We start from the raw sequence: 13503 nt of genomic DNA, 5'->3' as shown, positions 1-13503 counted from the left end.
TTTAAATTTCCTTTCTCCCAGGTGTAATCACAGTAGATCTTGTCCTGTTCCTCCTCTACGGGGCCCCGCGGGAGCCTGGGCCTGTCTTGTTCCTGGTTATAACCCCCGGGGTGCAGAGCAGTGTGGGGCTTTGGCCCGCGCACCGTGAACACTTGTGAAAAGGTGAATGAGGGGCGCCTGGGTGACTCGGTTAAGCGTCGGGCTCTTGATTTCAGCTCAGGTCACGATCTGCTGGTTTGTGGGATCGAGCCCCACGTCGGGTTCTGTGCTGACAGTGCGGAGCCTGCTTGGGATTCTCTCTCTTTCCCTCTGTCCCTGCCCCTCCCCTGCTTGCACTCTCTCTCTCTCTCTCTCTCTCTTAGATAAACTTAAAAAAAAAAGATGAATGGTTTAGGTGCCTGGTCGGTTAATTGTCTTGGGAAAACGCCACATTGTCTCTAGGATTCTGTAGCTAAAAACTGGACGGCAATGACTTCTGGTTGTATGTCCATCCAGGAGAACAGGTGCTTACTTTAGGGAAGGCGTGGGTAAAGCCGTGGCTCTCCACTGGGACATGTGGCCTCCCAGGGGACACTTAGCGATGTCTGGAGACAGCGTCTGTTGTCAGGACTCAGGGAGGGTGCTCCTCGGGCACGTCTGCCATGCTGAGGTGCCCCCCGCTGGCCTGAGTGCCTCCTGCCATCGTCTGTGTGAACGTGCTTTGGCCAGTGTCGAGCCCTGTCCTGTGCCGGGACAGTGAGTGGAGGGGACCACCCTGCCCTGAATTGCCGGGCTGGATGGAGGGCAGCACAATGTGTATGGGGCCCAGAGAGGCCAGCCAAGTGCGGGGGTCTAGAGGAGAGCACGGGGGGAAGGGGCTCCGTTCCAGATCACCATTCACCCCACATACCCCCCTGAGCGGGCCTCAGAGGTTTGGCCATGTCCCCCCTCTCCAGACCCTCTGTGGCCACCATCGTACCTAGAATGTGATCCAGAGCCCCCGCCAGGGCCCCCAGTGACCCAGCCTCATCGTCGGGCCCCCTCCCTCCCTCCCTCTCTCTCTCTAGCCCCACTGGCCTCCTCCCTATTCTTTTTTTAATTTAATTTTAAGTGTTTATTTACTTATTTATTTTGAGAGAAAGAGAACAAGTAAGTGGGAGAGGGGCAGAGCGAGAGAGGGAGAGAGAGAATCCCAAGCAGGCTCCACACGGCCAGCGCAGAACCCAGCGCGGGGCTCGAACTCACGAACCACGATACCACGGCCTGAGCCAAAATCAAGAGTCGGACGCTTAGCTGACTGAGCCACCCAGGCGCCCCCGCCTCCTCCCTGTTCTTCAAACACACGTGTGTGTGTTCCTGTCTCCAGGACTTGGCATTTCCTGTTCCCTCTGCTGGGAACATTTCTCTCCCAGGACCCCTGTGACTATGCAGCCTTCCCTGACCAGTCCCCCTCGTCCCTGTCCCTGCCCCTGCCCTAGACTGCTTCTCGGCCATCACCACCGTCCCTCAGCTCATCCCCCCCCACCCCCCCGCTCCGGTGGGCCCCCAGGGGGTTGTTCTGGCCGTTCTACGTGCACACCTAGCACAGGGCGGCCCACGGCAGGCGTGCCGTCGATAGTTGCCGAATGAACTAATGAGTCAGTAACAAGGTGGTTGTTGAAGCCTGGAACACGTAACGCAAATGTCCACGGGCAGGAGAGGATGATGTAAAGGCATTTCCAGATGTGAGGCTCCTCTGTGGCCACGAGGGATGAGGTCAGTGTGTTTCATCGATGTGGAAAGATGTCCACAGTGTATTGCGTAAAAACCAGGTTTATAGGAGACGGCAGTAACAGTATGATCCCAGTTATGAGGACCTGTGCACAAGCGTGACTGTGGACACACGTGCAGGCAGCTCAGACTAAACAGTCACGGGGGGTTTATTCATCTCGGTGGTTGGGGCGAGAAGCAAGCTTCAGGACCGGTTTGATCCAGTGGCTCAGGGATATCACCAGAGGTTCCATGTCCGTGTCCCTGCTCTTCCTTCCACCAGGGCGGTCCCACTCGAAAATGTCACCCACTTGTGGTCTCTAACTGGTGGCCATTTCTGGGGCTCCATCCACTCCTCCTGCCTCAGTCTTGTCCAGGGGCTTTCTGGAAAGGAAACTTCCAGGGTGCCTCCCCTCCGTTCGTTGGCTGAGTTGGGTCACGTGCCCGCCCCCGAGCGGGTCGCTGCAGCTGGAGGACTAGTTGTTGTCTCGTAGGCCCACCCCTAAGGCACAGCTGCAGAAATGAAAATTGGGCTGGGTACCAGGGACAGGAGCCATGGCATCATCCCCATCTTACAGATGAGGAATTAGAGGCCCCCGCATGCAGCTTGACCTCCCTCGGCCCACACGGCGTGGTCAGTGGCAGCTGCGGGTTTAAACCCCCCCCCCCCCCGAAGACCCGCTTCCTTCCCCTCTGCCCGTTTCGCAGCCGAGGCTGTGCGTCCCTGGCCCTTGCTGTGCTCCAACAGCTGTGAGGGCGAGCTCGACCCCCTCCCTGCACACACTGCTCACGGCGCTCGCGTTTACTGTATCTAGATCGGCATCAGCTTTTCAGGCGAGGCATTTTTATTTTGCCCTGAAAGCCTTCCAGGTGGGGGTGGGGGCAAGATGCAATTCCTAGGGGCTCAGCTTTAATGGTTTCTTTTATAGAATCGTCCGAATTATAAATGCATGAACTCGAGGAAACCCTGCTGAAGAATGCAGGAAAGCCGAACGTTTAAAGGGGTTAAGGTAAAATAGTGGTGGACGGGGGAAGTCTGCTCTTTTAAACACCGGCTGTTAAAAAACCAAAGCGAACCCCCTGGTGCTGGTCTGGTCCCTGGGAGGCTGGGTTTCCTGACTTGGGCCCGTCTGGGGGGCTCCAGGTGAAGTTAATTCCAGATGTGGACGGGCCCGCGGCCTCCAGAAGCTCCGCTCCCACTCGCCTCTGGCTCCCCTCGCCTAACTCGGGGTGACGCATTCCTGTCGTGGGTACGCAGCCTGGGCTCAGATTCGGCTCGGCCCCTCCCCAGCTGGGTGGCCTTGGGCAGGTTATTCAGCCTCTCGGAGCTCTTCTCTCGCGAGTGAGATAGGCTTTCTTTGCCCCCTGTCTCTTGCTTTATTCTTCTTTGGAATACTTAACCACCAGGAGGCAGGACATCAATCCCTACCGGCCAATGGCCTGCTTGTTGCCCGCAGCCGAAAGGTAGACTGATCCCGGCTCCCATCCTACTGCACACCCATCAGCGGAGCACAGGACACCGAGATTATTCTGCCCGCCTTCTCCTCTCTGCCTCCAGGACCCCATATTCTCTGGGTGTCCTCCTTCCTCCTGCCCACACTTCTTCTAGATCCTTCTGACTGGGCACGCCTGTCCTCTCGGTGGTGGAGACAGGATGCCTGGGCTCAGCTCTTGTAACGCTTGTCCAGCTACACGCCCTCCCCAGGTGAGCTCCTCTCTGCCACCCGGACGGCCCCCCGACCTCTGCCCTGAGCCAGCGTTTCTCCAGCGCTTGGGGAACGCAAAGCTCTGCTCTGAGAAGCGTCTGGGTGTTGAGTGGCAGAGGCGGGACTTGAACCCGGGACGTCTGGCACCGGGCCAGAGCACGTTTGGCCCCGGGTCCGTCTCTCCCCCCGGACCAGGAGCCGCACCCAGGCCGGGATGCTGTGCTTCCCACACGCCAGCTTCCCTCCCGCGTCAGGTGGGCATTGCAGACAGCGGCCGCGAAACCACCTGCTTTCGCCCTCCACCCTCCCCTCCCTCCCCGGCTGATTCTCTCCACCCCACCCCCACGCCCGCCTCAGTTTCCCCACCTCCATAAACGGCCCCTCCCTTCCTCCAGGTGCCCAGGCTCAGCAGGAAGGTCAGGGATGAGTCCCCACCTCTTCACACCCTCTCTGTCCAGTCCCTCAGCAAGTTCCGTCACTTGTGTCTTTTCACAGCCCCTCCAGGATCTGCTGGTTCCCAGCTTCGGAGGTACTCCCGTGACGCGACCGCTGGGCGAAACTGGGGAAGGAGCGCGGGGGGCACGTCCCTGTGCGTTTTCTTCTGCGACTTCTCCTGTGAATCTGTATAATTATTTCAAAATGAAACACGAAAAATGAATTTAAAAGATGGAGTTGAGAAATGGACCATTGAGGAGCCCCCCGTCCCCTCTCCCTGCCACTGTCCCGGTAGCCTCCACCAGCCCCCCCCACCCGGCCCCCCCAGGACACCTGGGCTGCTCTGTTACACGCAGCAGGTGGCCGTCTCGGGGTTGCCACTTCACGCCATCGCCTCGGTCTCCTGGGGCTACCGGGAGGCCCCAAACCGGGGGCCGCAAAACAGCAGGCCGCACCTTCCTAAAGCCTGGAGACCGCAGGCCCCGGGGCCGCACCCCTTCCGAGGCCTCGAGGAATGAGCCCTTGCTTGCCTGTCCCAGCTTCTGGGGGCCCCTGCTGTCCTTTCGTGTTCTCTGGCCTCCTTCCCTCCGGGTGTATGCACGTGGGTGTCTCTGTGTCTTCACGTGGCCTTTCTCTGAGGACACCCTCCAAGCCCATGTGACCTCACCTTAACTGATTGTGTCCGCAAAGGTGCTGTTTTCAATGAGGTCACATCCTGAGGTTCTGCACGGACTTGAACTTGGTGGGGGCTGGCGGGGAGGGGACGCTGTTCGACTCGGTAAACAGAGTAAGGGTAAAGTGCTTGCTGTTGCCCACAGGACCCGACCTTACCCGTGCTCCTGAGAGTCCCCCACGATTCATCCCCCTGAGCCCTCGTTCTTCCCTGCTTCCCCCCAGGCTGTGCTCCGGCCAGGCAGCCAGCGTCCTCACTGCTCGTTGAGAGAACCCACCTCGCTCCCTCCTCCCAAGCATTCGCCTTGGTAGTGCCCTCTGCCTGGAACGCCTGTCCCCAGACATCCACATGGCTCCCCCCTCCCTGTCACACAGTCCTCCGCTCACACGGCCCCTCCGTGCCTAGGGTGGCAGTCACCAGGGCTGTGTGCAGCTGTCCCCGCCGTCCTCGGGCAAGCAGGCTTCTCCCACCTCTTGAGATAGGCGGATCGCATGACCAGCTTGGGCCAATGAAATGTAAATGCAACTTCCGCTAGCCTGAGACCTGCAAACCTCAGCCTGCCTGCCCCACCTGCCCGCACGCCCAGAGTGCAGGAGGTTTTCTCTGTGCGGTTCCCTGCTGTGTTCCAAGCTCCTGAACAGCATGGCACAGAGTAAATGCCGAATAAATACCCTCCGGGTGGACGGATAACGGATGCATGAATGAACCGTGAGGCGGGAAAGAAATCGTGTCCGGGCGGCCCCTCCCCGCTCACCGGCTCACCGTTTCTCCCATAATTGATCTTCTGTGCATTTGGCTGCTTCCGGTCTAGGGCAGAGCATCAACCCCAAGTTGGCGGGCCTGATCGGGAGGCACGGGCCCCAGAACAAGCAGCCCTTCATGGTGGCCTTCTTCAAGGCCACGGAGGTCCACCTTCGCAGCACCCGCTCCACGGGGGGCAAGCAACGCAGCCAGAATCGCTCCAAGACGCCCAAGAACCAGGAAGCCCTGCGGGTGACCAATGTCGCAGGTACGCCGGGCTGGGAGGGTTAATGCACAGCCCCTGAGGATCCCACAGGCCCCCGCAAGACCCCAGAATTCATCCTGTACTCAGCAAGTGACCCTCGAGCCAATGCCGCGGGAAGCAGACCCCACAAAATCCTGTGCTGCGCAGATCCCACTGCTTTAACTGGAGAAAGTAGTAAGTTCGTGTAGAAACGCATGTGGCAGCACATTGGTGCATTCCGTTAGTATACGACGTATACTAGTGCGTTCCGTTAGTATACGACGTATACTAGTGCGTTACGTTAGTATATGTTAGTATAACAAGATGCCGGTCATGTAAATTTCCAAGTAGGGAGAGAATCATGGCCCCAAATAAATGAAAGCAAACTCTGAAAACATGCAGAGCAGGAGACGCCACCCCAACATCCCCAGGAAGGCCACCCCTTGGGAGAGGAAAGGAGGACAAACGGGGAGAGTTTGCTGTGTCTTTAATTGTATTTCTTAGGTGAAACAGATTTGAAACTCCTGGCTCGCTTTACTGCTTGTTCCACACGGGCGGCAGCGGGGCTGTTTTGAACGTTATTTGGGATACTTTGAACGTGTGTTTGAAGTGTCAGAAGTAAAGAAAAAAAGAGCATTAACTCTTTCAGTGTATTTTGGGGGGTACTTTAGGTTCTTTGAAATGTTGCCTTGTGACAAGTAAACACAAACTGGAAATAAAGGGAACATCTTCACAGCAAGCAACTCAGAGACGAATAGCAATCCTGAAGGTAGTGAATTCCGCAACAGAAACTTCCAGGAGGTGCTACATTTATGTACGCTGTGCTTCTTGAGGCTCTGAGGCGGACAGCCTCCCATTTTGAAGAGGGGGCGACAGTGGGGCTCAGAGAGGTTAAGTCACTGGTCCGGAAGTGCACAGTGCAAGCGTCCGCCCTGGGATTCGAGCCTGTTGATTTTGCCGGGAGGCGTCTGCCTGCCCTTGATGAGCTTTGGTTCCTCCACAGTCCTGTTCAGTGTTTTCTGACAACTCACCAGGTGCCTGCTGAGCCCTGCCTGGGCCTGCCTTTGTGCCGGCATCGGGGCTGGGCCGAGACATGGTCCCTTTCCCTACCGGCTGATCAAGCAGCAGGATGTTGATGGCATCTGGTGGCCTGGGGTCGCTGGGATGAGTTTTGGGGCTGGGCTGGCCTGGACCGGCCTCTTCAGCACGGTGGACGCCCGTGGCCTGCGTGCCCACACCCTGGCCCGTGCCACGTTCTCCTGCGTAGCAGACGCTGCCTCTGTTAGGGAAAGATGCTTCTTGATTTTTCCCCCAGAGCAAAAAGAAAATTGCAAACAAATTAAGTTGGCCCGCAGACCACGTTCCCAATGGGCTGCAGAAATGACCCACCGCCTCCGAGGACCCCAGCTTGTGCCCTGTCCCCCTCGCCTTGGCTGGGTGCGCTGCTCTCCAAGGGGTATCCCTTGGCTCCTCAGGAAACTGTTTGCAGAATAATGCCCCCCCCCCCTGCGCCCCCGCCAGGCCTCCGATGTCCGTGTCCTTAATCACCAGAACTGGTGACTGTTTCCTTACATGGCCAACGGGACCAAGGCTGCCGATGGAATCCAGGTTGCTAATCAGCTGACCTTAGGATAGAGAAGCCTGGACGGTCCAGGTGGGCCCAGCGCCGTGCTGTCATCACGTGGGTCCTTAAAGGGGGCAAATCTCTCCCCGAGCGTGGTCAGAGGGGCGGCGAGGCGCGATGTCGCTGGCTTTGAAGCTGGTGGCAGGGTGGGGCGCACGTCGCGAAGGCGGGCTTTTCGAAGCTGGAAGAGACCAGGAAACAGAAGTCCCCCTGAGCCTCCAGGAGGAACGAGGCCCTGAATTCGGCCTGTGATGCACTTTCCGAGCTACAGAGCTAGAAGCTTATAAAGTGGTGCTGTTTTCAGCCGCCGTGTTTGTGCTGATTTGTTGAAGCAGCCACAGGAAACCCAGCCACCGTGTTTGCAGAGCGGTTGACTCAGCGGACGGATGTGCCGGAACACGTCCCCCCGAGGCCATCATGGAGCTCTGGGTGGGCTGCGGGGCAGGGCAGGGCAGGGTCTGCAGCAGGGACCAGCCTGCCCGCCGCGTGGGGAGCTCTGAGCTGAGCTCATCGGCTCTGCCCGCCGCTGGGCCCGGAGCTGGCCCGAGAAGCATGCGGGGGGATCATGGGGGTGTTCAGAAATAGGGTGGTAAGCCGGCAGAGCGGCCCCGACCCCCAGATTGACCCCGTATTGTCATTAGCTTCTTTGGCCTCATGTAACCAGTTTTTAAGTGTCTGTTCGTTTTCCTTCTCGAAGAAGAAAGGAATGGTTGCTGTGCTTGGTAAAGCTTTCAGAGTCGGGTTTCCTGACCCCCCCAGGGGCCCCTGGATGGACTCCAGTGGCCCTGCAGACCATGTGCAGGGGATTTGCAGGGAATCTTTTCTGGCAGTTGGATCCATCCTTTTTCAGGCTTCTCAAAAGGGTCTGTCATGCCCCCTAATTAAAATCCAGCAACCGGGGCGCCTGGGTGGCTCAGTCGGTTAAGCGGTTAAACGTCCGCTCAGGTCATGATCTCGCGGTTTGTGAGTTCGAGCCCCGCGTCCGACCCTGTGCTGACAGCTCGGAGCCTGGAGCCTGCTTCGGATTCTGTCTCCCTCTCTCTCTGCCCCTCCCCTGCTCACATTCTGCCTCGCTCAAAAATAAATAAACATCCAAGAACTGGATCCCTTCCTTTGCATTGGAAGCCTCCTCTATGCTGGCCCTGGGGACGGGGGTTCAGTGGGGAAAGCCCAGCCACCGTCCGTCCTCGGGATTTGGGCCAGGCTGGAGGTTGCTGCCGCTCCCAGGCACACTTACTAACAGGCCTGAGAGGCAGGGGGTGGTGACTAGGGACGGATGCATTGGGGGAGGGGACTTCAGGGAAGACTGTCCCCCGAGAGCTCTGGGACCAGCAGGTGCCCTTGAGGCCTGGCTGGGTCGGCTGGACCAGGGTGACCCAGGGAGCGGGCACAGAGACTTCTGGCGGGAGGCGATAGGGCGCCTTCGAGGGGAGACATGGTGGCTGGGACCAGGGGACGGCGGGGCTGGCAAGGTGAGCCATATCAGGCTCTTGGGAGCCCCGTCTTGAGTTTGAACTTCATCCAAAGCAAATTTGGAAGCCTTGGCAGAGTTTTAAGCTACGATGGGGGGCGGGGAGGGGCAGGGGTGATGAGACGATCATTCTGGCTGTTCTGGGAATGGTGAGGAGCAGGGTGGGGTGTCAGAGTAGGGACCCCCGTTAGATGTCTTTCCATGTCAGCCAGGCAGGAAGCACGGGCAGATTCCTTGCCAGCCGACACGCAGGTGTGCCTCAGGAGGGAAGGAAGAGGGACCAGGCCTCAAAGTCTTAGAATTCGACACCCGGTTTCCCCCACTGCATCCTCCCCAAACACTCACTGGGTCTCCATTTACATAACCCCCAGGACGGGGCTCTCACTACCTCACATGGCACCTCTTCTAGCTTGCTTGCGGTCTGCCTCCTTCCCGGGGCTTTCTACTTCCTGGCCCTTTCTGAAGTTCGTCTAAACCCTTCCTGGATATTTAATTTAAAAGCCATAGCAAGGCCTCCCCCCGCCCCGCCCCACCCCAACAGACTTGGTAAACCAGAATGGCTGAATGTGTGAGTACATTCATTCACACCTTTTGAAGTGCTTGGCCCCGCGTGCTGAGCTGGGAATCCTGCTCTAGGGCCCTACAAGCTGAATTCTCTCTCATACGCAGCCCTTCATGTGCCGGGGCGGGGGGGGGGGGGGGCACATGCTCCAGCCTGCTGTCTGCCATGGAGCTTTCTCTCCTGCAGGCTCATCCCCCCCCTTCTCCCCTACACACACCCCAGAGCCTTCTCCTGCTCGTAGACAGTGTGGTTGGGGATGGAGAGCCTGGGTCCCTGGCCTCCCTTCGACTGTCTTCTCCCCACCCCCCTGGTAATTAGGCAGCTCCACCAGATGACCTGGGGGGGCGGGGGTGTAACTCGTCAGCCGCTCAGGCAGGGGCCGGTGGAGGCGGATGAAGCCGTGTGGGGTTCGGGGGGATAGGGCAGACCAGAGGGACAGGGGCGCTGGGAGTCATCTCTTCTCCCCTGTCCTAGCCTTTCTGCTAACACACGGTCATCTCGAACCAGGACTTCTGACCGCTTTCTCCCAGAGCAGCCCAGCGATCCAAGGAGGCCCGGAGGTACAGTGCAGGTGTCTGGGTCTCTGGTGGCAGGGCCGGTGCCCCCCCCCCTCCCCCCCCCCCCCCGACACTTACACCTACAGCTGGCCTCACACGCTGCTCGCAGCCTTGGTCTGTTGGGCCTTGGGTTTCAACATCAAGCCAGATATCATTGCTTCGCTTTAAGACAGGATTGGGGAAAGTGGCACTCAGGCCGACCCTCGCCCTTCCTCTGCTCATGGCAGACATTACTAATCGATGCTGGCACCTTCTCACTGAGCCTCGCGTGGCTTCGGATCCTTCGTTACCCAGGGCATCGAGCAGCCAGCAGTGTGAGTGCTGGGCAAAGCTTCGTAGCCGCGCCCCTGTCCCAAGTTAACGCGCTCAGTCCTCTGTCTTGTTCAGGCTGCTCCACGCGTCACTGGGCTGAGGGGAGGCTCCTCCTCCCTCCCCTCTACCTTCCGGCTCCCCACAGGGAAGGCGGGGAGGGAGGCCTGTGCATTGAAATTGCTGCCTGTGGCCATGGGCGTTGCCACAGCAATGGAGGCCATCTTTGCATTTCCGCTCTGCATTCCAGACAGCATTGTGAATGGTCCCTCGATTTCTGGGGCTCTTCGCTGATGGCTCCCTTGACCTCGACTGTCACGTGTTGAGTGCCACTTGGCCCTCCAGAGGACCCCTGTAGCCGGTTCCCTCTCTCAGCCCTCCGGCTGCCAGGCCCAGAAGTGGGGAAGGGGAGCCCGACCCCCCGCTGCTGCTCTGTCCTCCCAGCCACCCCTCGGAGCTCGGTCAGCAAGGCCCACACTGCCTGCTGCTGAGTCCCGCTCACCCCTCCTCGCTCCTGGAAGGTTTTGGTGCCTGGCCCTCTGTCCGTCTGTCGGCTGCTGGGGCTGTCAGGGTTCTCGCTGACCTTCGCGGTCACGGACGGCACGCTCCTCTCTCTCCTTCTGCGTCCTCGGGCTGGAGCGTTCCTCCTTTGGGTGCCTCTCTGGCGGACTCTCACTCCCTTTCGGTTCTCGTGCAAATGTCACTTCCTCCCAAGGGCCTTCTGTGAGGACCCTCCCTCGCAGGACGCCCTGGCAACACACCCCCTCTCCGGCCTTACTGTTCTCCTCGACAGGACACAACTCAAGCTGACCCACTGATTGATCATCTGTCTGTCACTGGAAGGCGTAGGCACCTGGGGCAGGACTTTGTTGTGTTGGCACCTGTGGCTCTAATGCCTAGAACAGTGGCCGCAAACTAGTAGACAGACCCCCAGGAACAGATGGCATGAGTCAATGAATGAATGAGGCACCAGGCAGTGACCCTGTGTCCCCGCCCCCCCCCCCCCCCCCGAGGTCATTTCTGTAGTTCCGAGTGTCTGTCGTGCTCAGTCCAACGCAGTTTTTCTCACCGGTTTGTAAACCTGTAAAAACTGCCTTCCTGGGCGCCTGGGTGGCTCAGTCGGTTGAGCCGCCGACTCTTGGTTTCGGCTCAGGTCACGATCTCAACGGTGTGTGAGTCCGAGCCCCGAGTCAGGCTCTGCACGGCCAGGGCACAGCCTGCGGGGGATTCTCTCTCTCCCTCTCTCTCCGCCCCTCCCCCGTGCTTGCATGCACACTCGCTCGCTCTCTCTCTCTCTCAAAATAAATCAATAAACTTAAAAAAAAATAGAAAATAAAAATTGCTTTCCTGGACTATAAAGATATGTATAAAATCGGGAATATTCACAGAGGCCGACGAAGGTGGAACTCGCGTGCGATTAACCCGCCCAGCCGTGAACACGGGCTCGTCACCTAAGCGTTTCCGGAAAGCCCGTCTGAGACCGTTTTCTGATGGCTGTGCCCTCTGCCGCCCTCCCCCTGCCCTCCCTCCTCCTCCTCTCGTCCAGTATTGCTCTGCCAGCCCGACCCCATCCCTCCTTCTCTTTTGTCCTTCCCATCCTCACTCCCGCCCCCCTCCATTTCGCTTCAGATTCGTTCTCCGCCTCGGGGTGGCCCAGGTGGCCGTATGTTTGGGGTGTCTGGGACAGTGTAATATCTAGCAGGTGTCCGAGGGGGGTTTCCCGATCTGCTGTGGCCGCCACATGTGACTTCCTAGAGAGCCACCCCACCCACTTCCCAGATGGGGAAGTTGAGGTCCAGGGAAGGGAATTCAGTGATACCCTTTTATCTGACTATTTCTCATGAACCTAGAAGCCACACGGGGAGAATTCTCGTGAATCAGAGGAAGGCGGAAAACTGGTGGACGTTTCGCTTCTTGCCAAACGGGCGTGTCGTGGGATTTGGAGGAAACAAGGCATTCGCTTTAAATGGCTGAAGGGTGTCTGTGTGAATGAAGTTCGTGGGTAGTGTTTTTTATTATCATTTAAATTCAAGTCAGCAGCGAAGTCTTGGCTTCAGGAGCAGGCCCCTCCCTCGCAGGTGGGCCGGAAGGATAAGGATCAGCAGCTTGTCGCTATGAGCCGAGTGTTGTGCGAGACTGATTTGAACGTTCGAGGCCGCCCCAGTAGGCACTGGATCCTCGGCGAACGAGGAGCCCAAGGTCTGGGAGAACCGGGATGTGACTCCAGAGCTGGAGGGGCACCACCCCCTTCCCTGGTCCACACCCACTGGTCAGACTCCACTTGGGAGCCGGTGCGCTCTGGGGTCTATACCTCCGGGGTCTGTACCTGGGCTCCAGCTGACCACCAGCCCCACACGGGGACGCACCTTCCTAGGTAGGACCCGCTGGGTGGTTTGGCCGCAGGTCTCAGAAGCACAGATCAAGTGGCGTCAGCCGCCAGGGAAGCCATCGGCTTGCGGTGCCAGGGCCGGGTGGGCCCAAGGGTTGGTTGGTCCACAAAGTCAACGACAGTGGAAGCCCGGCTTTTTCGACCTTGCCCTTCTGTGTTCCGAGTTGGCTTCTTCTCAAGGCTGTGGCCGCGTGGAGCCATCAGGCTTCATTCCTCTTCTGCTCCCGGGTGATAGGGGGGAAGAGCTGAGCACCGTATCCCATGCGTCTTTCTTAGGAATCAGGAGACTTTTTCCAGAAGCCCCCAGCACGTTTCCATCCACGTGCTGTCGGCTTGGATCGGGCCGTTCGCTCTTACCTGAACCAGTCCTCACTCCAAGGGTGGGAAATGAGGGGATGAGCTCAGTCCTGGGTTCTCAACCAGGGCGGGGGGTGCCGGGAGCACCTGAGGCCTCCAGGAGGGCCACTCCCCTGGCCATCTGAGAGGCCTGACCAGGCAGCAGGAACGGGGTACGTGTGGAAGCCTCCCAGGTACGGGCCAGGTGAGCAGGCAGCCCCGGTTCCTCCTTGTGTCTCTCATCCACTGGTTTCATTACCTTCTGGGACACTTAGGCCTGGAGGCATCACAGCAATGGACAGAAGCTGGGGCACTAACCTCTCCTTTAGTTGTGCGTTAATTACACAAACATCAGTGGACACTGGGCTCTGGGGATCCAATGGTGACCTCGCAAGACCTTTTTGAAGGGGCGATATTCAGACAGGCTTCAATATCAAGTAGATCCAGACATACAAAGATCACAAGAAACATTTCAGGTACAGAGAACAGCAAGTGCAAAGGCCCTGAGGCAGAGACAGGCTTGGCATTAGATTCACAGCACAGAAAGAAGGCCGGTGTGATTAGAGCTTAGTGCTTGATGCTTTAGGAATCCGGGTTCCATAGGACCTGACAGGCCAAGGGCAGGAGTTGAGAGATGTTGCTCGAAGCATGCTAGAAAGTTTTAGGTGGGAGAGAGACAAGGCATGGTTAAGGAAAACGATCCCTGTGGCTGCAGGATAGAAGATGAT

The 13503-nt window shown here is 58.4% G+C and overlaps 1 protein-coding gene across 3 annotated transcripts in view; it reads left to right on the top strand.

The window, feature by feature from the left end:
• BMP7 (bone morphogenetic protein 7) overlaps positions 1-13503 on the top strand; it is a 167344-nt gene that overhangs the window by 70495 nt on the left and 83346 nt on the right. For 2 of the 3 annotated variants that reach the window (XM_058686045.1, XM_058686044.1), the window contains exon 4: positions 5354-5551. The exons of the other annotated variant lie outside the window; for it this stretch is intronic. In XM_058686045.1, coding sequence (XP_058542028.1) covers positions 5354-5551 — 198 coding nt within the window. The remainder of the gene's footprint in view (positions 1-5353; positions 5552-13503) is intronic. 3 annotated transcript variants of the gene reach the window in all.

The sequence above is a fragment of the Neofelis nebulosa genome, chromosome 9 (assembly GCF_028018385.1).
Source record: "Neofelis nebulosa isolate mNeoNeb1 chromosome 9, mNeoNeb1.pri, whole genome shotgun sequence".
Classification (NCBI taxonomy): Eukaryota; Metazoa; Chordata; class Mammalia; order Carnivora; family Felidae; genus Neofelis; species Neofelis nebulosa.
The sequence above is the reverse complement of the archived record's forward strand: the minus strand, read 5'-3'. Positions and strand labels throughout refer to the sequence as shown.